The sequence below is a fragment of the Podarcis cretensis genome (assembly GCF_951804945.1).
Source record: "Podarcis cretensis genome assembly, chromosome: 4".
Lineage (NCBI taxonomy): Eukaryota > Metazoa > Chordata > Lepidosauria > Squamata > Lacertidae > Podarcis > Podarcis cretensis.
In genome coordinates, this window is record NC_137173.1 from 9631517 (window position 1) to 9659157 (window position 27641).

General features: G+C 45.5%; 1 protein-coding gene across 1 annotated transcript in view; it reads left to right on the forward strand.

Moving 5' to 3' along the window:
- Nucleotides 1-3030: 3030 nt before the first annotated feature.
- Nucleotides 3031-27641, forward strand: part of MYO7A (myosin VIIA) — a 183702-nt gene continuing 159091 nt past the window's right edge. The window contains exons 1-2 of the mRNA XM_079973282.1: nucleotides 3031-3281; nucleotides 27316-27373. Coding sequence (XP_079829408.1) covers nucleotides 27356-27373 — 18 coding nt within the window. The 5' untranslated portion in view covers nucleotides 3031-3281; nucleotides 27316-27355. The remainder of the gene's footprint in view (nucleotides 3282-27315; nucleotides 27374-27641) is intronic.

The following is a 27641-nucleotide window of genomic DNA, read 5'->3' on the forward strand; positions in this document are numbered from 1 at the left end:
AGAGCTTCTTTATTCTTCTTCGGCGATCCCTCGTAGCCAAGTAAGATTGTCTTCCATAAACACGGTTTTAACAATGAGTCCGTAAGTGACTGTGGAGGCCAATTCTGGATCCACACGTCCTTCCACAGTGGGGACATTGGTTTCAGGGCGGGAGTTGATCACGGTGTGGATTTGCCAAACGTGCCTTCCTCTTAGCACGTTTCTCCCTTGCGTCCTGAGTTCGAGTGTCTTCAAAGCCCATGACACCTTTGGCAAAGGCTGTTCTCCAACTGGAGCGCTCGCAGGCCAGTGTTTCCCAGTTGTCGGTGTTTATACTACATTTTTTTAGATTTGCCTTGAGACAGTCTTTAAACCTCTTTTGTTGACCACCAGCATTATGCTTTCCATTTTTAAGTTTGGAACAGAGTACAGTGGTACCTTGGGTTACATATGCTTCAGGTTCCATACACTTCAGGTTACAGACTTTGCTAACCCAAAAATATTACCTTGGGTTAAGAACTTTGCTTCAGGATGAGAACAGAAATTGTGCTCCGTCGGTGCGGTGGCAGCAGGAGGCCCCATTAGCTAAAGTGGTGCTTCAGGTCAAGAACAGTTTCAGGTTAAGAACGGACCTCCAGAATGAATTAAGTACTTAACCAGAGGTACCACTGTACATGGTTCTCTGCCCCTCCCCTGCGTTTCATCCTCACCTGTGAGGTAGGTTAGGTTGAGAGGCAGGGACTTGGTTCCCAGTGAGTCAGTCCCCCAGTGAGCTTTGTGGCCGAGTGAGGATTCGAATCCTTCTCTCCCAGGTCCCAGCCCAACACTCCAACCATTACGCCACACTGGCTCTCCAAAAAACCAGCACCTTAAACCAATATCGCTACCCTAAAACCACCTCTTTCGCAAGTAGCAAGAGTTGCTCTCTCTCTCTAACAGCTATTAACGGAAATGGATAACCAATTAAAATTGAAAGAATTTAAAGAAGTAAAAGGAAAGGTAACAGATTGGTTACAATATTTTCAATTAAATGAAGCATTTAAGAATGAAAAAAAGAAAGGGTTTACATATTTCTCTCTGAAAATTTGAAGTTTCATAATAGAAAGTCATATTAAATTATTATCAGAAATGCATAATATATTGTTGGAATGGGAAACCAAGGATGAAGAGGTCAAATGTTTTATGATAAAGTGGGACATAATATTCAGATGACAGATTGGGGAACGTTATGGAAGAGTAATATAAAAGTCACGGTATGTACTTCACTTAAAGAGAACTACCTGAAAATGATGTATAGATGGTATTTAACACTGGTTAAATTGGCAAAAATGTATAAAACAAGAGAAACAAGTGTTGGAAGTGTAAAGAAGCAGAAAGTACATTTTATCATATGTGGTGGCAATGCAAGGTTATTAAATTTTTCTGGGAAATGATCTATAATGAATTGAGAAAAATGTTTAAAATGACCTTTGTCAAAAAACCAAAAGCTTTTTTATTAGGTATCACAGGAATGGATACTAGATTAGATTAGATTAGATTAGATTAGATAAATTTATTGTCATTGTCCGTATATACACAGTATACACAACAACGAAAATCAAACACCCAAGACCGGATTCACATACACATTTGCACGTATCTCCAACACTCTCATCCTATTCAGACATAATCTATTAAAACATACATAATCCAGAATATAACCTAAAGAATATAAGAATCTGTTCGTGTACGCTACAATGGCCGCATGGATATTGGTAGCCCAACACTGGAACGAAGAACAAGTCCCCACGAAAGAAGATTGGCATATCAAATTAATGGCGTATGCTGAAATGGCCAAACTTAGAAATGACAACAAATATATATATTAAAAAATGGACAATGTTTATTGCATATGTACCAAAGCATTGTAAAGAAGTTAATACATTAGCAGGATTTTTAAAACACTTGTAAGATTGTGGAGGATGTTTAAATTTGGAGATAATCAGAGATGGAGACTTTACTGACGTGCATAAATTAATATAACACAAAGGAACCAGGGGAGGGAAGTTGAGGGGGTTCAAGTAATCCCAAAACGTGGATTTAATACAGTGTGAATACCGCAGAATGCCGCGGCGAGACTCCTGACGGGGTCTTCACTGTGAGATCACAGGTGCTGGTTTTAACCTTTAAAGCCCTATACGGCCTAGGACCCTCGTACCTACGGGACCGCCTCTCCTGGTATGTCCCACAGAGGAACTTACGGTCTTCAAATAAAAACACCTTGAAGGTCCCAGGCCACAGAGAGGTTAGGCTGGCCTCAACTAGAGCCAGGGCTTTTTCGGCTGTGGCTCCGATCTGGTGGAACGCTCTGTCACAAGAGACTAGGGCCCTGCGGGACTTGACATCTTTCCGCAGGGCCTGCGAGACCAGGCTTTTGGTCAGGGCACAGCCTGACTCCCTCCTTTGGCAATCTGCACAGAAGTTTTGCTTAATGGTTGCCATCAATTTGATTTTAATTAATTTTTATAATGAAATGTTTTTAGAATGTTTTATTTTATGCATTATTTTTATTTTATGCATTATTTTATTGTTGTTAGCCGCTCTGAGCCCGGCTTCGGCTGGGGAGGGCGGGATATAAATAAAATTTATTATTATTATTATTGTTGTTGTTCTTGTTTGAAATCAGACCCTGCCCAATGAGTTTCCAATGAACCTCTGTCTGGCCACTGGGAGACCAGGACCCTGAGCTGGATAGCCCTTTGCCCTGATCCAGATTGCATGCTCATAAGTGGGTTTTCCCTCCTCTCTGCACCTCCAGCAGCACCTGTTGGGAGATCAGCCACACCGTTGGGAAAGACCCAGGAGTGCTGGCAGGCTCAGCTATGGAACCAGGAAACCTCATCGTCCAAAACTGCCAGGACGTGAGAAGGAGCAGGCTTTGCAAAAGTCGGCACCTAGCTTTTACTTTTCCCAAAAGAAGTTGGGTCGTGGAAACGGCGCTTGCGAGTCCGGATCCTGCTCCCTTTCTTGTCTCGTTCGGTAATCTCTCTCTGCTCAGCCCCTCCTCCCGGCTAAGACGGATCAGTGTGCATGAATGGGAGGCTGTTGGAGTGAGCAAAGCAGCTCTTGACAGCGAGCGAATGGGAAGGAAGCAGAGGGAGCTGGTGGAGAAGGGAAAACTGACAGCCAGGCGATGCACTCATTTGCCATCTGAACTGAACTCTGCTTGCACCGAGATCTCGCTGAGAACTGGACTTTGGGTTTCTTTCAAGAGATGCAAATCGGCTGTGGATTCGGAGAGGAAGTTTCCATGTACCACTAAGGTAAGCTGCTAGCAGGCAGACCCAAGTCTAGAGCTGGCCAGTATAGTTCGTCTGGATTTCCATTTTAATTCATGGGGATTTTCTCAAAAGCCTCTTAGAGCTGCTGAGATTTCATCGCAGGCTTTCTCTTGTTCCCACAGACTGGCTGAGTGTTACGGTTGTCTCTCTTTGTGGGTGGTGGTTGTTGTTGTTGTTGCCTTCGTGTGTATGTAGGGTGGATGAGACAGTCACTTACGGAAGTCTATCCAAAACAGCAAACAGATTAAAAGAAAAGCAAAAAAGAGATTTCTGTGGTCAAACAGGGAGATGTTTTACTGTTGCCTTCCCTGATCTAAGAGGCAGACCCCCACCCCCCAAAAAAAACCCCTCTTGTAATTAGAGTTGTGGCTCAATTAAATACATTGTAGCTGAGTGATCAAATGAGTTTTAGTTAATCAATTGAGTCGTGTAACCACCAGATTTGCATACAGGTGAAAGCAGCAGTTCTGAAACAAGATGTATACGGTGGTACCTCAGGTTAAGTATTTAATTTGTTCCAGAGGTCTGTTCTTAACCTGAAACTGTTCTTAACCTGAAGCACCACTTTAGCTAATGGGGTCTCCTGCAGCTGCCGCGCCGCCGGAGCACAATTTCTGTTCTTATTCTGAAGCAAAGTTCTTAACCTGAAGCACTATTTCTGGGTTAGCGGAGTCTGTAACCTGAAGCATATGTAACCTGAGGTACCACTGTACATTGTTTTTTAAGTGATGTATTGCCCTTAAGCATCAAAAAAAGGCATTGCCTCCTGTTTGAGGGGAAAGAAAAACTTCTAAAATCGTCCTTGCCGTCTACTTTTGGGGGGGGGATTTAATAAAACATGTCTGCTTCTTGGTTAATCAGAGGTGCCTTTTTCACTGATTACGGCTGCAATCCTATACATAGACCTTCCCCATGGAACTCAACGAGGCTTTATTAAGAAAAGGCGTGTAGGGTTGCACAGCAATTTATTTCAATTAGTTAACCAATTAAGCGATTAGAGATTCCATTCCCGCTTGCAAAGTTACTGTAGGAGAAGGGGGGCCACAACGTCTTGATTGTGAGAAGCATCCCACCATCTTCACTAAATTATCTGCCCTCCGCCATCCCAGGTGCCAGATTTACCTTCTTAAATCTCACGCTGCTTCATCAACATCCATAAAATTGACGCCACAAACAATAACTGGGTTGTTTGAGACACTGAGCTGGCCCCTGAAGTTGGGTTAGGAACAAAAAAGTGCCCAGACTGTTGTTGCTATAGATTTGCATTCCATGGCGTTCGATGTTGGCTGAGACTCGAGATCTTGCAGAACATTTTAGGCTACCTTTGAATTGTTGCAAATGCAAACGCTCCCTTCCTCACTAGCCTGCAAAAAAAAACACACACACAAAACAACAACAACAGCAGCAACAATAACAACAACAACAACACAAAACTGTGTTTTCTCTGCCCCACAAGCCTAGATCTATGGGCTTATGTCATGCAAGGGTAGATTTCGAACAAATTGGGAGAAACCTTTTGAAAGCACTTTGATAATGGGAACCATTACCCGGGAAGGTAGTGAGCTATTCCCTTGTTGAAGATCTTCAAGCTGAGACTGGGCGGTAATCTGGTGGTGATCTACTGCTGCATTTCCTACACTGAGCAAGGACTTGGGTTAGATGGTCCTCCAATTCGATACCTAGTTTTTTTAGTGTTCAGATAGAGTAGAAGGGATCAGGCATCAGTATAACCATGTTTGTTTGTCTGCCACCCCCTCACTAAATTGTAGCCAGTGTGGCTCACAAGAGGCAATGATGGCCATCAATTTGGATGGCTTCAAAACAGGATTAGACAAATGCATGAATGGTAAAGGTAAAAGGTAAAGGCGACTATGGGGTTGCGGCGCTCATCTTGCTTTCAGGCTGAGGGAGACAGCGTTTGTCCACAGACAGCTTCCCGAGTCATGTGGGCAGCAGGACTAAACCGCTTCTGGCGGAATGAAACACTGTGACGGAAACCAGAGAGCATGGAAACGCCGTTTACCTTCCCGCCGCAGTGGTACCTATTTATCAACTTGCGCTGGCGTGCTTTTGAACTGCTAGGTTGGCAGGAGCCGGTACAGAGCAACGGGAGCTCACCCCAGGATTAGAACCTCCGACGTTCTAATCGGCAGGCCCAAGAGGCTCAGTGGTTTAGACCACAGCGCCACCTGCATCTCTTGCATGAAGATTGCACTATCAAGGCCTACTGGATACATTGGATATACTCTGCCATCAAAGTATGGATTTAAAAGAGGAAAGAGACAGATTCATGGAGGAAAGGTCGTCAGTGGCTACTAGTCATGGTGGTTATTGCTCTTCCTTCACAGCAATGCTTCTGAATACCAGTTGCTGGAAACCACAGGAGGGGAGAGTCGGTTCTTATGCTCAGTTCCTGCTGCTGTTTTCCCACAGGCATCTAGCTGGTTAGAGTGAGAACGGGATCCTGGACTGGATGGGCGACTGGCCTGCTTTAGCAAGCCTATTTTTATGTTCTTATCAAAAGAAGAACATAGAACAATAAAAAAAAATATCGAGAACACTTAAATAACAATCGTCTTCTCAATCATTACAGAAAACAAATCCATAAAACATCATATAAAACATGGGTAGGCAAACTAAGGCCCGGGGGCCGGATGCGGCCCAATTGCCTTCTGAATCCGGCCTGCTGATGGTCCGGCAATCAGTGTTTTTTTACATGAGTAGAACGTGTGCTTTTATTTAAAATGCGTCTCTGGGTTATTTGTGGGGCCTGCCTGGTGTTTTTACATGAGTAGAATGTGTCCTTTTATTTAAAATGCATTTCTGGGTTATTTGTGGGGCATAGGAATTCGTTTTTGTTTTTTTTCAAAATATAGTCTGGCCCCCCACATGGTCTGAGGGACAGTGGACCGGCCCCCTGCTGAAAAAGTTTGCTGACCCCTGATATTGTTGTTGTTGTTGTTGTTTAGTCGTTTAGTCGTGTCCGACTCTTCGTGACCCCATGGACCAGAGAACGCCAGGCACTCCTGTCCTCCACTGCCCCCCGCAGCTTGGTCAGACTCATGCTGGTAACCTCGAAAACACTATCCAACCATCTCGTCCTCTGTCGCCCCCTTCTCCTTGTGCCCTCCATCTTTCCCAACATCAGGGTCTTCTCCAGGGAGTCTTCTCATGAGGTGGCCAAAGTACTGGAGCCTCAGCTTCACAATCTGCCCTTCCAGTGAGCACTCAGGGCTGACCCCTGATATAAGAGAACACAAAGAAGCTGATCTAATTTAGCAGCCTCAAACTAAATGCCCGATGCAGAAATAAAAGGGACGCAGGTGGCGCTGTGGGTTAAAGCCTCAGCGCCTAGGACTTGCCGATCGAAAGGTCGGCGGTTCGAATCCCTGCGGCGGGGTGCGCTCCCGCTGCTCGGTCCCAGCGCCTGCCAACCTAGCAGTTCGAAAGCACCTCCGGGTGCAAGTAGATAAATAGGGACCGCTTACCGGCGGGAAGGTAAACGGCGTTTCCGTGTGCGGCTCTGGCTCTGGCTCTGGCCAGAGCAGCGATGTCATGCTGGCCACATGACCCGGAAGTGTCTCCGGACAGCGCTGGCCCCTGGCCTCTTAAGTGAGATGGGCGCACAACCCCAGAGTCTGTCAAGACTGGCCTGTATGGGCAGGGGTACCTTTACCTTTACCTTTTATACAAAGCGGGGGCCCGAGAAAGAGTCCCTATACCAAAAGGGCATTTCCACAAAAAGCATAAGAAGAGCTTGCTGGATCACACCACTGGCCCACCTGGTTCAGTATCCTGCTCTCAAAGGGGCCGACCGGATGCCTGGATTTGAGCACAAGAGGAGCACCTCTCCCCTCCTGTTGTTTCTAGCAAGGGGTTTGCGGAAGCATCGCCGCCTCTAACTGCGCTGCTTAGCAGCCTTCAATAGCCGACAGGCGTCTATCGCCTGGCATGCTGGCGAATGGTACAGTTTTGGGTCTTCTGCAAGAGGGCCTTGAAATAAACCCAGAGCTTGGGTTCACTTGCCAGGAAGGAAGGAAGGAAGGAAGGAAGGAAGGAAGGAAGGAAGGAGAGAGAGAGAGAGAGAGAGAGAGAGAGAGAGAGAGAGAGAGAGAGAGAGAAGGAAAGAAGGAAGGAAGGAGAGAGAAAGAGAGAGAGAGAGAGAGAGAGAGAGAGAGAGAGAAGGAAAGAAGGAAGGAAGGAGAGAGAAAGAGAGAGAGAGAGAGAGAGAGAGAGAGAGAGAGAGAGAGAGAGAAGGAAAGAAGGAAGGAAGGAGAGAGAAAGAGAGAGAGAGAGAGAGAGAGAGAGAGAGAGAGAGAGAAATAAAAAAAGAAAAAGAAAGAAAGAGAAAGAAAGAAAGAAGGAAAGATTGAAAGATTCTCAGGACAGCTGGAGAGAGAAACCCATTGTATCTACCCAAGCATTTAATGCGACAACTTTGCAAGGACAGCACGGGATGCTGGCATTTTCTGTGCATCTGCTTTTAATCAGGTCAGGACAACTTCCAAACAAGAAGGCGGCAGAATCCATTTGCTGGGAGCAATGCAGAGCTTTTGTTTTGCCCCAATGGAAGCCGCGAGAACCGACATTCTTCTGGATAGTACAGGACAGACGGCCTGTAAATACAGACATTCTGCCCGCTATACCTGTTGAACGTGCGTCTTTACAGATTCTGTTTAGCGGATGACATCAGGGGCAAACTACACATTGCAATGCAGTTGCCTATAATGTTAGTCCAATGGCTTAACTCAGGGGTGCCCAAGCTTTTTAGGATTGAAGTTGATGAGCTTTTTTTTTACAAGTTTACCCCAAAGTTCTTGAGCTTTTTTTAGGATTGATGTTTACCTGAGAGCTTTTTTTTTTTGGATTTAACCCCAAAGTTGTTGGGCTTTTTCTAGGATTTTACCCCAGGACGTATGCTGCCCGGGTGCCGGATTAAAACGTCCGGCGGGCCAGATTAGGCCCCTGAAATGGACTTTGGACATGCCTGGCTTAAGTGCAAAGTAGCTCAGACTGGGGAGCGACTTGCAGCAGAGCGGCAATTTTCTCTGTGTTCCCCCCGAAACCAGTTCCCCAGGAGGATACCAGCCCCCCCCCCCCGAAACCAGTTCCCCAGTGGAATACCAGGAGATGTGTTTGCAAAGTGACATGCCTCGTCTGGAAGTTTGTTGTTGTTGTTTAGTCGTTTAGTCGTGTCCGACTCTTCGTGACCCCCTGGACCAGAGCACGCCAGGCACTCCTGTCTTCCACTGCCTCCCACAGTTTCGTCAAACTCATGTTCGCAGCTTCGAGAACACTGTCCAACCATCTCATCCTCTGTCGTCCCCTTCTTCTTGTGCCCTCCATCTTTCCCAACATCAGGGTCTTTTCCAGGGAGTCTTCTCTTCTCCTGAGGTGGCCAAAGTATTGGAGTCTCAGCTTCAGGATCTGTCCTTCCAGTGAGCACTCAGGGCTGATTTCCTTCAGAGTGGAGAGGTTTGATCTTCTTGCAGTCCATGGGACTCTCAAGAGTCTCCTCCAGCACCAGAATTCAAAAGCATCCATTCTTCGGCGATCAGCCTTCTTTATGGTCCAGCTCTCACTTCCATGGATCACTACTGGGAAACCATAGCTTTAACTAGACGGACTCAGGTCTCAGGTGCTGGCGATCATGGAGTCTTTTGCACCAATGGAGAAGATATTTAAACTTGAACCTGAACAATAATAGTAGGGGACTGCAGGGGCAGTGAAGAGGAACTTTCCTTCCATGAACGTCATTAAGGCTGTAGTGCTAAGCATATCTGCTAGGGTGAAAGGCACATTTGGTTCATTGGGACTAACGTCGCAGTAAGCATGCTATAGATAGCACTGCAACCTTAACGTATCTTCAGGTCCAAACAATAAATGTTTATTTATATGCTTATATGTTTATTTATTAATAAACATTTCTACGTTGTCCTTCATCTGAGGATCACCGGGTGGTTTACAATACATAATCACAAAAATACACATCATTTCTTAATAATAATAATAATAATAATTTATACCCTGCCCATCTGGCTGGGCTTCCCCACCCACTCTGGGTGGCCCCTAACAAAATATCAAAATACAGTATTGCATCAAACATTAAAAGCTTCCCTAAACAGGGCTGCCTTCAGATGTCTTCTAAAAGTCTGGTAGTTGTTGTTCTCTTTGACATCTGGTGGGAGGGAGTTCCACAGGGAGGGCCACAAGAAGGCCCTCTGCCTGGTTTCTTGTAACTTGGCTTCCCGCAGGGAGGGAACCACCAGAAGGCCCTCGGAGCTGGACCTCTGTGTCCAGGTAGAACGATGCGAGTGGAGACGTTCCTTCAGATATACTGGACTGAGGCCGTTTAAGTTAAGTTCTCCACACCAGTCTGTGATTTCCCTTTTAAAAAGCCCTTGTGATAATTCACCAGCACTTTAGAGCAAAGTGCTCCTGATATACAATTTTTTTGCGTGCAATTTTGCTTGATCTGTGCATTTTATTTTGCAAAGCGATTCCCCCTAATACAATGCACCTTTCTTTGCTATTTCCATTCATCTTTCCATTTTTACACACAACATGCAGCTAGTATATACATTTTCATACATAGCACCGGGACTGGAAAACTGCATTACAAACTTCAGATGAGTGTGTTATGAGCTGCCCAGCCAGATGGGCGGAATAATAATAATAATAATAATAATAATAATAATAGTGTGTTTTGGTTCTCAAATTAGGAAGGTTCACCTTTTAAAGCTAGCTGAATTTCTCCTCCATTCCTATTTAATTTATTTGTAAGATTTATCCCAGGGCAGTTCACCCCCCTCTACCCCTGTCTGACTCAGAATTCAAACACACATCTCCAAGGGAGTGCCCCCAAATTCCCAGATGTCTGCAACAGATACTCAATATGATGAGACACTTTGGGGTTGCCATATGGCCCTGTTGGGCAGATTTTGCCCTGACTGAAGCCATGCCAGCCTCTACCCATTTGGAATATTAGTTGGCCCGGATCCCCAGCTTTTATTAAAACGGGAGAGGGAGCAAGTATCTAGTGGTTTAGTATTTTAAACCCTTGTCTGTCTGCACTGGCACTCCATGTAAGGCAGCTCCCTGTGTTCCATTGTAGCCCATTGAAGGGGAAAGAAATATAACTTCTGTAGAGTTCCTTTTTCTCGTTGTTGGTAGTTGTTACCAGCTGGGAGCCAGAGAGAGGTTCTGCTGCATAGACAAAGACAAACCCCAGAAGACAAACCTTTGAAAGTTCTCCAGGCCAACATACATATTGGGGTGGTGAATTTCTATACGATACGATACAATATCTCTATTGTCATTGTCCCATACAGAACAACGAAACTGAAAAAAATCTACATCAGACATTCAAAAACCAACAAGCCTGCTATCCCAGCTATCCCAACCTGGTTAGTCCCTAAAAACTCTGATACCCCATTTTTAAATACAGTGGTACCTCGGGTTACATACACTTCAGGTTACAGACTCCGCTAACCCAGAAATAGTGCTTCAGGTTAAGAACTTTGCTTCAGGAGGAGAACAGAAATCAGGCTCCGGTGGCGCAGTGGCAGCAGCAGGAGGCCCCATTAGCTAAAGTGGTGCTTCAGGTTAAGAACAGTTTCAGGTTAAGTACAGACCTCCGGAACATATTAAGTACTTAACCTGAGGTACCACTGTACAATATACTCCTTATACTGTATTTAAAACCAAAATCGCATTTGGGTAGAAACTGTTTCTCAGGCATCTAGTCCTGGTCTTTATAACCCTGTACCTTCTTCCAGAAGGCAGAAGCTGAAAGAGATCATTTCCGGGGTGCGCACTATCCTGCGCTATCTCTGCAGCTTTCTTATGGCACCTGGAAGCATAGATTTGATCTAAGGTGGGAAGAGCACACCCAATTATTCTCTCCACAGTCTTTACAACCCTGGACAGCATTTTTTTTCGCGAGGCACCGTGCGAAGGAACAGGGTTTTGTTCTCCCCACCCTGTCCAGCTCCTCTTCTCTGTCTCGTGCTTGCTAACTTGTGACTTCACAATCGCCGGGTTACCATGGAACGGATTATTCTGCCGTGAACGAAAGCCTTTTTTTGGCTCACCCGCTTCCAAAGCCTTTTCAGGGGCTGCGGAGGCTGGCTAGGGAGGAAGGGGGGACTACTCAGGAGTAAGGATGGGCAGATCTATTGATTTCAGTTTCCGGTTTTTGCAGTGATCGGATCTATTCTCCACATCACTTTGTTATTTGTCGTTGCTGTTAAATGCTGAAAGTTAATCAACAATATAGTGGGAAATTCTCCTGCAATTCACATTTTTATCTTCAGTTTTCCCTAATATACACTTTATTTTTTCCAAAGCCATTTCTGCAAATATGATGCATTTATGTACATTATATTCACAAATATATGTGTTTTTGTGGACACTTTGCCTCAGTATATACATTCCTGTACATGTCACTAGGCTGGACTTCCCTGAGTCCAGTTACCATATTTTCCCATGTATAAGATGATTTTTGTGCTTAGAAAAAAATAGTCAAAAATTGTGGGCCGCCTTATACATGGATGGTGAATGCACAGCTTTGGGCTTTGGCTCTGGCCCTATTTCTTAATTTTGGGTTCAAAAAAATTACAGGTCATCTTATACATGGGGGCATCTTATACATGGGAAAATACGGTATATTTCCCGGTTCTTTAATGAAACCCACCCATCATCGAAAGAGCATCTTTAGCTCCCTCAGCAGGGGTTGTGGTAGAGCATCTGTGCTCTGCATCGATCTGTTTTCTCTCCTGCCTTCCCCCCGCCATTTCCAGGCTGGATTAAATGGCCATTTTGGCTGCCCTCAGCGACGGGGATTATGTCCTGAAGGAAATTATGTCCTCACATTACACAACGCCTCTCGACAGACCACCTCTGAGTTTCTCTTATTGGCCTGGGAACAGGCAGCCATTAATCTTTCATCAGGTGTTTAAGCGACTGCTGATGCTCCCCTGTGGAAAAACACCAATTTTTTCACCGGATTCATCCGTGAATCCAAGCCCGGCTCAAGATATTCTTCCGCCTGAGGCGAAGGGGAAGATGGAGACTCCCCATGCTGTATACAAAACACCACCGGGGAGGGGACTCTGAGCCCTTGTGGCACCTGTTTAACCATGGCTCTCTTTTAAGCCACCTTGCATTGTTCTCTAGTGGCGGTGAAGGACTGTCTAGCTATAGTTACAGATAGGTAGCCGTGTTGGTCTGCCATAGTCAAAACAAAATAAAAAAATTCCTTCCAGTAGCACCTTAAAGACCAACTAAGTTAGTTCTAGGTATGAGCTTTCGTGTGCATACACAGTGTGTATCTGAAGAAGTGTGCATGCACACGAAAGCTCATACCTAGAACTAACTTAGTTGGTCTTTAAGGTGCTACTGGAAGGAATTTTTTTATTTTGTTTTGTCTAGCTATAGTTTAGGGTCCCACTCTCTTGAGGCTCCCCCCAAAATTAAAGAAAACTGGATATACATTTCCAAAATATAAGATAAAAAGCATATAAAATAAAACCTACATGCAGCAATAGTGTTTTGTGTTGTGTAGGCTCCTAGGATGTAAGTCATGGGCCCTGCCTGCTAGCCTGCTCCCTAAAACATCACTGGTTTGCTCCTTTCTATATATAGGGACGCGGGTGGTGCTGTGGGTTAAACCACAGAGCCTAGGACTTGCCGATCAGAAAGTTGGCGGTTTGAATCCCCGCAACAGGGTGAGCTCCCTTTGCTTGGTCCCTACTCCTGCCAACCTAGCAGTTAGAAAGCACATCCAAGTGCAAGTAGATAAATAGGTACCACTCCGGCGGGAAGGTAAACGGCGTTTCCGTGCGCTGCTTTGGTTCGCCAGAAGGGGCTTAGTTATGCTGGCCACATGACCCGGAAGCTGTACGCCGGCTCCCTCGGCCAGTAAAGTGAGATGGGCGCCACAACCCCAGAGTCGTCCATGACTGGACCTAATGGTCAGGGGTCCCTTTACCTTTATATATAGGGTGCCTACATTCTGCATGGACTAGCTGCATGGCAACATGTGCAAATGGCTTTCTATACCTATTAGGTCCATAAATCACCATATAGCATATATTCAGCACAAAAAACAGCGACCATTTGTTGTTGACAAAGGACAGCTGGACATATGAAGGGCCCTGTTACCTTCAGTAGCTTAGGGCCTCATCAAACCTAAATCCGGCCTTGACTGTGGTAGTGGCAAGGGTGGGGGCTGAAGATTTGGCTGCCCCAAGATGCAAATGGCTCAGTGGGTCAGTGCGTTTGGCTGTGAACCAGAAGGTAGATAGTTTGTCCAGGCTAAAAGTATATTGAGATACTGATGGACACTTGTTGGGGACTGAAACCGGGAAAAGGGAGGGCAGAGTTTGGGAATCCAAAGGGTATATAACTATAATTTGCTTTGTTTTTATTTTGTTCTATTATGTGTATGAAAATTGGGAAAGTCGTGGAAGGGAATTTTGGTCGACCTTAGGAAAAATGGTTAAGAATGAGTATTGATGTATAAGTACTGATGTTTAAGTCTGGACAAGCTAAAATTGGTCTTTAAAATGATTTAAATTAAATGAAAACAAGGTTTGTAAAAATAAACTGAGGAAATGGTTGAAAGAGGAAAAATAAAATAATAACATGTTAAAATAAATTACTAAGTTAAAGTTGAGAAATACGTAATAAGGATTTGCTGAACTAATAATTTGAATTGGAATACAAGAAGGGGAGGTGCGAGGAGGTCTGAGAAGCAAGTTAAAAGAAAACAAGCAATTGAAATTTTATGTGTTTTTAATTGTTTTTTAAGTTTTTTACTTTTGTAGTTTTATCTCTTTTTTTTGTCTATTTTTGTTCTTGTGTTGTTATTGAAAATGCCAATAAATATCCATTAAAAAAAGAAGAAGAAGGTAGATAGTTCGAGACCACCCAGGGATGGCTGTGGGCAGGGTCACTCCACTGAAGAGAATTAGGCTAGATGACTGTCAGGGTCTCTTCCAACTCTATTTATTTATTTTATTTATTTATTGAATTCATATACTGCCCTATGCCCGGGGTGGGTGGGTCTCAGGGTGGTTCACAGAATAAAATCAATATATAAAACCACAAAATACCTAATAAAAATTAAAACAACAACCCAATAAACTCCTTAAGGTAAAGGTAAAGGTACCCCTGCCCGTACGGGCCAGTCTTGCCAGACTCTGGGGTTGTGCGCCCATCTCACTTAAGAGGCCAGGGGCCAGCGCTGTCCGGAGACACTTCCGGGTCACGTGGCCAGCGTGACATCGCTGCTCTGGTGAGCCAGAGCCGCACATGGAAACGCCGTTTACCTTCCCGCTGGTAAGCGGTCCCTATTTATCTACTTGCACCCGGAGGTACTTTCGAACTGCTAGGTTGGCAGGCGCTGGGACCGAGCAGCGGGAGCGCACCCCGCCACAGGGATTCGAACCGCCGACCTTTCGATCGGCAAGCCCTAGGCGCTGAGGCTTTAACCCACAGCGCCACCTGCGTCCCAGCATAAACTCCTTAGTCACATTCTAAAAGAGTGTTGGATGTCAATAAGATCAACCAAAGGCCTGGTTAAAAAGGAATATTTTTGCCTGGTGCCTAAAGGTGTGTAATGAAGAGCATTTCCTGGGGAGACAGGGAGCCACTGCAGAGAAGGCCCTGTTCTTGTGTCCAGACCTTTCAAGGAGGAGGCACTCAGAAGATGATCCCAGGGACTGGGTAGGTTCATATGAAAAGAGGCGGTCCAGAGCCATTTAAGACTTTATAGGTCAAAACTCTACAGTTCTGTGATTCCATATTGGACAAGATTTGCCACACACAGGTCAACCTGACCTAGAGAGGTGGGTGAGAGGCATCTGAAGTCCCTAGCTGGAAGTTCCTTAGGCTTCCAGTTCCAGGAATCGAAGGTTCCATAAAGTTTCTGCGCCTGTCAACGTGCACTTTGTTCTGCAAATAGACACAGTGCCCTGCAAGCAATCTCAGAGGAATGTGGCTTATTTAGGTCACAGGCACAGCATTCCCAGCCCTGCGGAGAGCTCCACAGCAACGAGACTTGCTGCTGGAAGATTGGGCGAAACTCTGGGGCTTGCACAGAGCAAGGGACCTCCAGATTCCCAGACTATCCCTGTATCTCGGACCAGCTCCATCTGGTATGCAGGCTGCGGACTGTCTCACCAGAGTGGTGCATGCCCTGGTTATCTCCCGCTTGGACTACTGCAATGCACTCTCCGTGGGGCTACCTTTGAAGGTGATCCAGAAACTACAACTAATACAAAATGCAGCAACAAGACTGGTGACTGGGAGTGGCCGCCAAGACCATATAACACTGGTCCTGAAAGATCTGTATTGGCTCCCAGTACGTTTCCGAGCACAATTCAAAGTGTTGGTGCTGACCTTTCAAGCCCTAAATGGCCTTGGTCCTGTATACCTGAAGGAGCATCTCCATCTCTATCATTCAGCCTGGACACTGAAGTCCAGCTCCGAGGGCCTTCTGGCGGTTCCCTCCCTGCAAGAAGTGAGGTTACAGGGAACCAGGCAGAGGGCCTTCTTGGTGGTGGCATCCGCCTTGTGGAACGCCCTCCCTTCTGATGTCAAGAAAATAAAGAACTATCTGACTTTTAGAAAACATCTGAAGGCAGCCCTGTTTAGGGAAGTTTTCAATGTTTGATGTTTTATTGTGTTTTTAATATTCTGTTGGAAGCCACCCAGAGTGGCTAGGGAAACTCAGCTAGATGGTCAGGGTATAAGCAATAGTCAGGCCCAGCAGCCCTGACAGCAATAAATTGTTGTTGTTGTTGTTACCACCTCTGTGCTGACCTCCCTGTCCTTTAAGTTTAGACCAGGCATCCCCAACCTGCAGCCCTCCAGATGTTTTGGCCTACAACTCCCATGATCCCTAGCTAACAGGACCAGTGGTCAGGGTTGATGGGAATTGTAGTCCCAAAACAGCTGGAGGGCCGGAGTTTGGGGATGCCTGGTTTAGATGCTCTGGTCACAGAGTCCTCTTCACACTTCCCTCAACACTCAAGACGGTGTGCTTCTGGGGAAAGCCCCATGAGAGCATTGCCTCAAGATATCATCCTCTTGGCTTTAACTGAGATGTGGGCAGCTGGGGAGGCTGCATAGTGCAGAACACAGGTGAGGTAGTTGGTAGAATGAAGGAAAAGACACTCCCAAGCGCCCCTTGGCCTCCTCAAAAGTAAGGTGTGTGCATCGAAACTCACCCACAAGTTTTTCGCTGAAATTTCCTCCCCCCCCTCCCCGGATGAATTTTCAAGAGCAGTTCCTATTTCTCATTAATTGATGGAGCACGGGAGGAAAATTTTCCAGCATGGCAATAGGAAACCAAATATACATATACTCCTAGCCAGCAAATATTTTGAATTGAAATCTCTTTCGGAATGGTGTGTGTGCAAAATTGTTGTTGTTGTTTAGACGTTTAGTTGTGTCCAACTCTTCGTGACCCCCGTGGACCAGAGCACGCCAGGCACTCCTGTCTTCCACTGCCTCCCGCAGTTCATGCTGGTAGCTTCGAGAACACTGTCCAACCATCTTGCCCTCTGTCGTCCCCTTCTCCTTGTGCCCTCCATCTTTCCCAGCATGAGGGTCTTTTCCAGGGAGTCTTCTCTTCTCATGAGGTGGCCAAAGTATTGGAACCTCAGCTTCAGGATCTGTCCTTCTAGTGAGCACTCAGGGCTGATTTCCTTCAGAATGGAGAGGTTTGATCTTCTTGCAGTCCATGGGACTCTCAAGAGTCTCCTCCAGCACCAGAATTCAAAAGCATTAATTTTTCGGCGCTCAGCTCTCACTTCCATACATCACTACTGGAAAACCATAGCTTTAACTGCTTTTTAAGATGCTGTCTAGGTTTGTCATTGCTTTTCTCCCAAGAAGCAGGCATCTTTTAATTTTGTGACTGCTGTCACCATCTGCAGTGATCATGGAGCCCAAGAAAGTCAAATCTCTCACTGCCTCCATTTCTTCCCCTTCTATTTGCCAGGAGGTGATGGACCCAGTGGCCATGATCATCTTAGTGTGCAAAATTAGGAGCAGATTTACTGGTATAAGTTCAGCACAATCACCTGGTAGATCCCCTCCTGGACTGTACCACTTCAGACAGCACATGGGGGGACGACGACTATGGAATCTCCCTATGGAAGAAAAGGAGAGGGTGGAAGGTCAGAGAAAACAGCGTTAGTCTAGCCGTCTTTTGAATGTGTTCATTTCCTACATCCTCTTTTTTTAAGGGAAACTTTCCCTCTGCAAACGTGGCTGCCCTCGGGATGATCTTACATCGTTGAGGGCTCAGTTGGACTGATCCTCTGAATAAGCCTCTCTTTTTTTAGATAGAGCACCAGGCCCAAATTTCAAGGGATGTGAATCCTGTAGCATCTGCTATCAGGCTTTCCTCATGCTGAAACAATTAAACCCGTTTGTGTTGCTAAATGATCTCCTCTCTGATTCAGACACAATAGCCTGCAAACAAAAGGAAATCACCTGGCCTGTCCCTTTGCGGCCAACCTGTATCGAATTCCTTGGCAACCTTACAAAACTGGCTAGACAAAAAAGCCAAAAGCAAGAGGAGAAGGCCATACTATTCACGCTCCCCCCCCCCCTTCTCTCGCTCTCCAGCATATTGTTCTGAGGTTCAGAAATTAGGGACTGCTCCATTGTGCTTTCTCTGAGAGGGCTGAAAAATTGATGTGCGTTTCCTGATGGGTCTCGTCAGAACCCGCATGAAACTTTGATAACATACCTGTCCGTGTGTCGCAGGTGGTACTAAACTGGGAAGAGTTGCAAATACTCTAGAGAAGAAGTTAAGCATTCAAAACGACCTTAATAAACAAGAGCAGAAAGCAGAGAGCAACAGGATAGAATTCCATATGGAGCAATGAAGCACACTGGGCTGGATCCAGACTAAAGCTGCGATCCTGTACACGCTTGACTGAGTCTCATCGAATTCCTTGTGAGGAAAAAAGCAGAGCAATCCCTATGTATATGTGGCGCTGTGGGTTAAAGCCTCAGCGCCTAGGACTTGCCGATCGAAAGGTCGGCGGTTCGAATCCCTGCGGCGGGGTGCGCTCCCGCTGCTCGGTCCCAGCGCCTGCCAACCTAGCAGTTCGAAAGCACCTCCGGGTGCAAGTAGATAAATAGGGACCGCTTACCAGCGGGAAGGTAAACGGCGTTTCCGTGTGCGGCTCTGGCTCGCCAGAGCAGCGATGTCACGCTGGCCATGTGACCCGGAAGTGTCTCCGGACAGCGCTGGCCCCTGGCCTCTTAAGTGAGATGGGCGCCCAACCCCAGAGTCTGTCAAGACTGGCCCGTACGGGCAGGGGTACCTTTACCTTTACCTTTAAGACCCACTGTAAGGGACGTGGGTGGCGCTGTGGGTTAAACCACAGAGCCTAGGGCTTGCCGATCAGAAGGTCGGAGGTTCGAATCCCCACGACGGGGTGAGCTCCCGTTTCTCAGTCCCTGCTCCTGCCAACCTAGCAGTTCGAAAGCACATCAAAGTGCAAGTAGATAAATAGGTATCGCTCCGGCGGGAAGGTAAATGGCGTTTCCGTACACTGCTTTGGTTCGCCAGAAGTGGCTTAGTCATGCTGGCCACATGACCCGGAAGCTGTACGCTGGCTCCCTCAGCCAATAAAGCGAGATGAGCGTGCAACCTCAGAGTTGTCCGCAACTGGACCTAATGGTCAGGGGTCCCTTTACCTTTACCTTTAAGACCCACTGTGTTCTATGGAGCTCACTTTCAGATATATCAGTTTTCACTCTCTTCATTTCATATTTCCCCAATCTTAAGTGTTGCTGAAGCAACTGGCTATTTTTAAAAATCCTTGTGGAAATCCCTCGGCATTTTTGCATGACCTTCTCATATTAAGCACTCTGGATTTGTGAAAGGGTTAACTCCCTAGACTTTTCTTCTCTCAAAAATGTTCTGCAAGGCAGCGGGTAAAGGTAAAGGGACGGATGACTCTGGGGTTGCGGCGCTCATCTCGCTTTACTGGCCGAGGGAGCCAGCATACAGCTTCCGGATCATGTGGCCAGCATGACTAAGCCACTTCTGGCGAACCAGAGCAGCTCACGGAAATGCCATTTATCTTCCTGCTGGAGTGGTATCTATTTATCTACTTGCACTTTTGATGTGCTTTCGAACTGCTAGGTTGACAGGAGCAGGGACCGAACAACGGGAGCTCAACCTGTCGCAGGGATTCAAACCATATTGTTAGGAAAGAATTATATAATGTCTGGATTAGATATAAAGATTTGTTGGAAAGTAAAACTCCGAGGTGGTTGTCGCCAATGGAGGCAAAAGCCGTTAAAAAACTTAACATGGAGGTTAACTGGCCGAGATATTGTGAAATTTTGGAGCAAGAGGGGGACAGATTGAAATTGAAAAGTTTTGAGATGATAAAAGGGAAAGTAAGAGATTGGCTTCATTATTATCAGATAATGGAAGTCTTTAAAATAGACAGGAAAATTGGCTTCCAGGTGGAAAAATCAAAATTAGAAACTGAACTGTTAGAGCCCAGTACTAAGAATTTGTCAAGAATGTACAACTTGCTGTTGAAATGGAATACACAAGATGAAACGGTTAAACCTGCAATGATTAAGTGGGCACAGGATATTGGTCATGACATTATGTTTGTTGACTGGGAAAAGTTATGGACCACTGGGATGAAATTCACGGCATGTAATGCCTTGAGAGAAAATATTATGAAAATGATTTACAGGTGGTACATGACCCCAGTCAAACTTGCAAAAATCTATCATTTGCCCGATAATAAATGTTGGAAATGTAAAGAAACTGAAGGAACATTCTTTCATCTTTGGTGGACGTGCCCAAGGATTAAGGCTTTCTGGGAAACGATCTATAATGAACTGAAAAAGGTACTTAAGTACACTTTCCCCAAGAAACCAGAGGCCTTTCTCCTGGGCATAGCCAGCCAATTGGTGTTAAAGAAAGATAGAACATTTTTTATGTATGCTACAACAGCAGCAAGAATACTCATCGCGAAGTACTGGAAGACACAAGAGATACCCACCGTGGAAGAATGGCAGATGAAGGTGATAGACTATATGAGTTTGGCAGAGATGACGAGCAGAATCCGAGACCAGGGAAGAGAGACGGTGGAAGAGGATTGGAAAAAATTTAAGGACTATCTAAAGAAATATGCAAAAATTAGTGAATGTTAGGTTGATGTTGGATGAGAAAAATAGGGGTTAACAGCGGTAATGGAAAAGTTAAAAGAAAATGAGTGTTATTAAAATTAGGTTGAAATAAGGGAGGGATTTGCTAAATAATAATAGATATGAGAATGCAGGAAGGGGAGGTATGAGGAAGTCGGGAAAGTAAGGTATAAGAAATTAAGATTCGAAATTATATGTGTTTTATGTTTTTATTGTTATGTATTTATGTTTTGTTTGTGTTGATAAAAATTTTGTGGAAACTTTAATAAAAATTAATTTAAAAAAACAAAACAAACCGCCGACCTTCTGATCAGCAAGTCCTAGGCTCAGTGGTTTAACTCATAGCGCCACCCGTGCCCCAAGGCAGCGGGTACTTTGCCCGATAGGGCAGGAAAGCTCACAAATATATTATTGAATGTAGAGTTGCCAACTTCTTCTTCTTTTAAAGTGTTCATCGCTCTTGCGCCTTACACAGCAGTTCGATCTGCCCTGAAAAAGCTTCAGCTGCTCAAGCTGTTTTTAAAGGCAGAGGAGCAGCCAGGGTATTTAGTCAGTTGGCAACCACCATGGGAATCCAGCCTGGGGGAGGGGAGAGGGGGAAACTGTTATGTACTGAAGTTCTCACCCTGGGCCAGCAGGGGGATACTGTTGACAGTTATGCAAATAAGGGATCGAAAGTGATGTTCAGTGATTGGGTAGTTTTAGAAAGTTGTTACTGTTGCTTTGTAGTTGAGCTCTATATAAGTAGGCTGTCTGAACCCTTCAGTTCAGTTCTGTTCTGGCCTGTGAAAAAACAAGAGCTGTTTGAAGAATCGCTGTGTCGTCTAATATGTTCACCCACAACTTAACAGAAACGAACCAGAAATACTCTGGTCATCAACCTGCACTTATGTTAGCAAGTCTTGGCATTTTTCATCTTAATCTCCCTTGGTTTGGCTGTCTGCTGATTTTAAATCTCATGACCAGCCAGGCTGCCAACTAATCCACAGAGGCATTGGCACTGGATGTTAAATTCATTCCTTCGTTTGCCACCGGTTGCAAGGAATTTCAAGCATTCCTCCTCAGCCTGGGTTCAACTCCCAATGAGCTTCTTTAAAAAACAGCAACAGCACCTCGTGTTCTGACTATCAGGGCCTGCTGGGAATTACACCAAGTCAGGCCATTGCTCATTCCACATTTGCTGCTGGCCCTGATGCAAAGCCAAGGGAGTGGCAGTGATGCATAGTGGTTAGAATGTCAGACTAGGATACAGGTGTAAAGGGACCCCTGACCATTAGGTCCAGTCGTGACCGACTCTGGGGTTGCGGCACTCATCTTGCTTTACTGGCCGAGGGAGCCGGTGTACAGCTTCCGGGTCATGTGGCCAGCATGACTAATCCGCTTCTGGAGAACCAGAGCAGCGCATGGAAACGCCGTTTACCTTCCCACCGGAGTGGTACCTATTTATCTACTTGCACTTGGACGTGCTTTCGAACAGCTAGGTTGGCAGGAGCAGGGACCAAGCAACGGGAGCTCACCCCGTCATTGGGATTTGAACTGCCAACCTTCTGATCGGCAAGTCCTAGGCTCTGTGGTTTAACCCACAGCGCCACCCGCGTCCCTTTGCCACCCACGTCCCTTAAGGACCCAGGAGACCAGTGTTCAAATCCCCGCTCGGCCATGGGCCAGTCACTGCCTCTCAGCCTAACCTACCTCACAGGGTTGTTCTGGGGATTAAATGAGGAGGGGGAGGACTGTGAACAAAAGCAACAAATAAGTAAGTTGTGCAGGCTTGTAGCTGAATGACAAAGCAGATGTACCTACGGGACCGCCTCTCCTGGTATGCCCCGCGGAGGACCTTAAGGTCCACAAATGACAACACTTTGGAGGTCCCAGGTCACAAGGTGGTTAGATTGGTCTCAACTAGGGCCAGGGCCTTTTCAGTACTGGCCCCGACTTGGTGGAACGCTCTGTCACAAGAGACCAGGGCCCTGCGGGACTTGACATCTTTCCTCAGGGCCTGCAAGACAGAGCTGTTCTGCCCGGCCTTTGGTTTGGACTCAGTCTGACCCCTCCTTTGGTAATCCTCACAGAACTCTAGCCCAGTGGTTGCCATTAATTTGATTTTGAATTGATATTAGAATGAATTGATTTTAGAATGCTGTGTTACTTTTATTGTTGTTAGCCGCTCTAAGCCCGGCTTCAGCTGGGGAGGGCGGGATATAAATAAAATATTATTATTGTTGTTGTTGTTGTTGTTGTTGTTGTTGTTACAGTGGTACCCCACAAGAGGAATGCCTCGCAAGACGAAAAACTCGCTAGACTAAAGAGTTTCCCGTCTTTTGAGGTGCTTCGCAAGACGAATTTCCCTATGGGCTTGCTTCGCAAGACGAAATGTCTTGCGAGTTCTTGTGAGTGTTTTCCCTCCCCCCCTTTTTCTAAGCCGCTAATAGCGCTAATCCGCTAATAGCCGTGCTTCGCAAGACGAAAAAACCGCAAGACGAAGAGACTTGCGGAACGGATTAATTTCGTCTTGCGAGGCACCACTGTATTATTATTATTATTATCATCATCATCATCATCATCATCATCATCATCTAAGGCATGAACTTGTGCATCTCCCGCCTCCCTGCACCCGTGTTTTCTCCCCCCCCCCAAGATGCACCTTTGCTGGGAAAGTTATCCTGTTTATTCCTTATTAATTAGCATCTTTGCCCTCAGGGGTCAGCTGGAGGTTACTAATATAGGTTACACCCTGAGGGAGATGATCCCATCACTGAAACGCAGGCAATCGTGGTGACACCTTTGGGTTGAAGAGCAGGAATGGGGAGCTTGTTGCTGGACTCCATCTCCCATCAGTGAGCATGCCCAGGGGTCAAGGATGATGGGAGATGTAGGAGTCAGTGATTTAAATGAAGGCTCAGCCAGTGGGAGGGTTTGGTTGGGATTGGAAAGAGCAGGGTCCCGTTCTATTTTGCAGAAGGGAGAAAGGAGGGAGGTTCGTGGCCGAGAGAGGTGGGGTAAATTGTGGGTCAGAGACTAAAGCAGTTTGAAGAATTGCTTACATTCCATAGATGATTTACAGATGGTAGACGATTTGCAGATGGTATTTAACTCCAAGTAGGCTTGCTAAATTCGGGACGCGGGTGGTGCTGTGGGTTAAACCACAGAACCTAGGACTTGCCGATCAGAAGGATGGTGGTTCGAATCCCCACGACAGGGTGAGCTCCCGTTGCTCGATCCCTGCTCCTGCCAACCTAGCAGTTCGAAAGCACGTCAAAGTGCAAGTAGATAAATAGGTACCACTCCGGCGGGAAGGTAAACAGCATTTCTGTGCGCTGCTCTGGTTCGCCAGAAGCGGCTTAGTCATGCTGGCCACATGACCCGGAAGCTGTATGCCAGCTCCCTCGGCCAATAAAGCAAGATGAGCGCCGCAACGCCAGAGTTGGACACAACTGGACCTCATGGTCAGGGGTCCCTTTACCTTTACCTTAGGCTTGCTAAGAGATATAAGACTGAATCAGATAAGTGCTGGAGATGCAATGAGGTGAAGGGAACATTCTTTCATATGTGGTGGAGCTGTAAAAGGGTAGAAGAGAATGTATTGGGAAATAATCCATAATGAATTGGAAAAAAAAAATGTTTAAAAGTACTTTCCCCAAAAACCCAGAGTCCTTTTTGTTGGGGATAATTCAGACAAAAATTTGTAGGTGTCAAAAAAAAAGTTATTTATGTATGCCACTACTGCGGCCCGTGTTTCATTAGCCCCAAAATGGAAAATGAGTGAGATCTCAACGAAAGAAGAATGGCAACTTAAGTTGGCAGAATATACACGGCTTGCGGACTTAACATGTAGAATAAGACAACAAGGAGAATATACATTTAGAGAACATTGGAATATATGGGGGGAAATTGTGTACAGTTGAAAACGCTGGCAGCATTAAGATAAATTCAACAGTGTAAATAAGTTTTGATGGATGCAATAATGGAATACTGAATGGTTTAGTTTTTGTAAAATATCCAGGGATTTATGATATGCAAAATGAACCATGAAAAGAGAGGAAGGGAAGTCATTGATATTTTAAGGATGTTTAAATTAGTGTTTTAAATTGTAAAACGGAAAGTTTAATTATACACACACAACACACACACAAAGCAGTGCTTACATACTGGGTCAGATTTCTGCATACATACACATTATTATTATTATTATTATTATTATTATTATTATTAGTTTTCCATTCTCCTTCCAGGCAAACAGAGTTCAGGGACGCATCCCAGCAGGCAGCTGAGTTCTGGGAGGGGAATGTGATCCAGAACGAATTAAGTACTTAACCCGAGGTACCACTGTATCCTATTAACAATACACAAGTTTAATATGCAGACACATTAATATGCATGTAAGAGAAGATTGGAATAAAGAATTGGAACTTTCATTATTACACAGACAGTGGGAAAATGTATTAGCTTCAATACCTAAGGTGTCATTAGATTTAAAATTAAAAGTAATACAACAGAAAATAATGCTTAGAGTTTATTGGACTCCTTTAAAGGTAAAGGGACCCCTGACAGTTAAGTCCAGTCGTGAATGACTCTGGGGTTGTGGTGCTCATCTCGATTTACAGGCCGAGGGAGCTGGCATTTGTCCACAGACAGTTTTTCCGGGTCATGTGGCCAGCATGACTAAGCCGCTTCTGGTGAAACCAGAGCAGTGCACGAAAACACTATTTACCTTCCTGCCAGAGTGGTACCTATTTATCGACTTGCACTTTTTTTGCATGCTTTCGAACTGCTAGGTTGGCAGGAGCTGGGACCGAGCAACTGGAGCTCACCCCGTTGCGGGGATTTGAACAGTGGAGTGGTTTAACCCACAGCAGCACCCGAAAAGGGGTTAGCTAAGATAGCTCAGTGTTGGAAATGTGGCAAGGACAATGCCTCTCTGAAGCAACATGTTTGTACAGTGTTCTTTACTTAACAAGTTTTGGGGGAGAATGTGCTGGACTGTGTAAGTATGACTGTGCATAAAAAGTTAAATCTCTCAGCGGAGAATATTTTATGGAACTATATACCTGCAGTATGGAAATTATCAACGGTGCAACAGAAATGGATTTTCCGTGCCCTAATGGTGGCCAAGAGATTGATATTGAGGAATTGGAAAAATAAAGATATTATACTCTTCAATCAATGGACTGACAGTATGACATCACTGGCAATTTATGAATGGACTGCTTACAGGCACAGACCCTCTATGGATAAACATGATAACATCTGAAATGAGTTTATCCAAAAAGTAGTAGGCCTATTAACATTTACATAAGCACTACGACAATAACTAAGATCATGGCCACTGGGCCCATCACCTCCTGGCAAATAGAAGGGGAAGAAATGGAGGCACTGAGAGATTTTACTTTCTTGGGCTCCATGATCACTGAAGATGGTGACAGCAGTCACGAAATTAAAAGACGCCTGCTCCTTGGGAGAAAAGCAATGACAAACCTAGACAGCATCTTAAAAAGCAGAGACATCACCTTGCCAACAAATGTCCGTATAGTTAAAGCTATGGTTTTCCCAGTAGTGATGTATGGAAGTGAGAGCTGGACCATGAAGAAGGCTGATCGCCAAAGAATGGATGCTTTTGAATTATGGTGCTGGAGGAGACTCTTGAGAGTCCCATGGACTGCAAGAAGATCAAACCTATCCATTCTGAAGGAAATCAGCCCTGAGTGCTCACTGGAAGGACAGATCGTGAAGCTGAGGCTCCAATACTTTGGCCACCTCATGAGAAGAGAAGACTCCCTGGAAAAGACCCTGATGCTGGGAAAGATTGAGGGCACAAGGAGAAGGGGACGACAGAGGACGAGATGGTGGGACAGTGTTCTGAAGCTACCAGCATGAGTTTGACCAAACTGTGAGAGGCAGTGGAAGACAGGAATGCCTGGCGTGCTCTGGTTCATGGGGTCACAAAGAGTTGGAAACGACTAAACAACAACAAGGACAATAACACTACAGTGGTACCTTGGGTTACATACGCTTCAGGTTACAGACTCCGCTATCCCAGAACTAGTGCTTCAGGTTAAGAACTTTGCTTCAGGATGAGTGCTCCGGCAGCGCAGCAGAAGCAGGAGGCCCCATTAGCTAAAGTGGTGCTTCAGGTTAAGAACAGTTTCAGGTTAAGTACGGACATCCGGAACGAATTAAGTACTTAACCCGAGGTACCACTGTATACCAATTTATACAAGAATGTATGGAAATATAATATAATGCCTTTTTAAAAATATTTTCGCTTTTATATTTATCTTTGTTGTTGTTTTCCCCCCTCTCACATTTCCTCCTCTTTTTTTCGTATCACTTTATTTCTTTTAACTGACATCACCTTAATAAAATATAAACATTAAAAAAATGAAATTTTCTTGTTCTTCAAAAGCGCCACATTCTACGCCTGACACGCTTCCCCCCCCCCAACTCCTATGAGTCCAAACTATGCACAAAACCCTGCCGTTATTTTGCCCAGTTCCTGCTGTTTCGTTTGCAGTTTGCCTCTTATGCGAGAAACTCCACAAGGAGAATTCATTCTTATCACTGCAGGGAGGCTGTGTGGGTATTAACCTGGTTGCATTTAGAGGATTATCTTCTGCTGTCTAGAACGAAGAGTTCGATAGCTGTCACATTTATAGCGGTGCATGCTGTTGTTTTTGCCGCTTACATAGTCAGGGCCAAAGCGTGTGTGTTTGACAAAACGATGCTTCTTGGCTGATCGTAATCTCGACCTCTCCAAAATGCAAGTGGTAACCAACTAGTCCCTCTGATTCTCTGATTCTTTTTTCTTCCTCAGGTCCACTGGTGGTGACTGCCGATGACTTTACGTAGGAGCCATGGTTATTCTACGGCAGGTAAATTGCGTGCCCGCTCTCTGTTGACAGTGCTAATTTTAAGATACTGTGTTGCTCCCCTGGCTTAAGAAGAAACCTTGCCAGAGATGAGGGGGTGGATAAAAGGTAAAGGTACCCCTGCCCGTACGGGCCAGTCTTGACAGACTCTGGGGTTGTGCGCCCATCTCACTTAAGAGGCCAGGGGCCAGCGCTGTCCGGAGACACTTCCGGGTCACATGGCCAGCGTGACATCGCTGCTCTGGCCAGAGCCAGAGCCAGAGCTGCACAC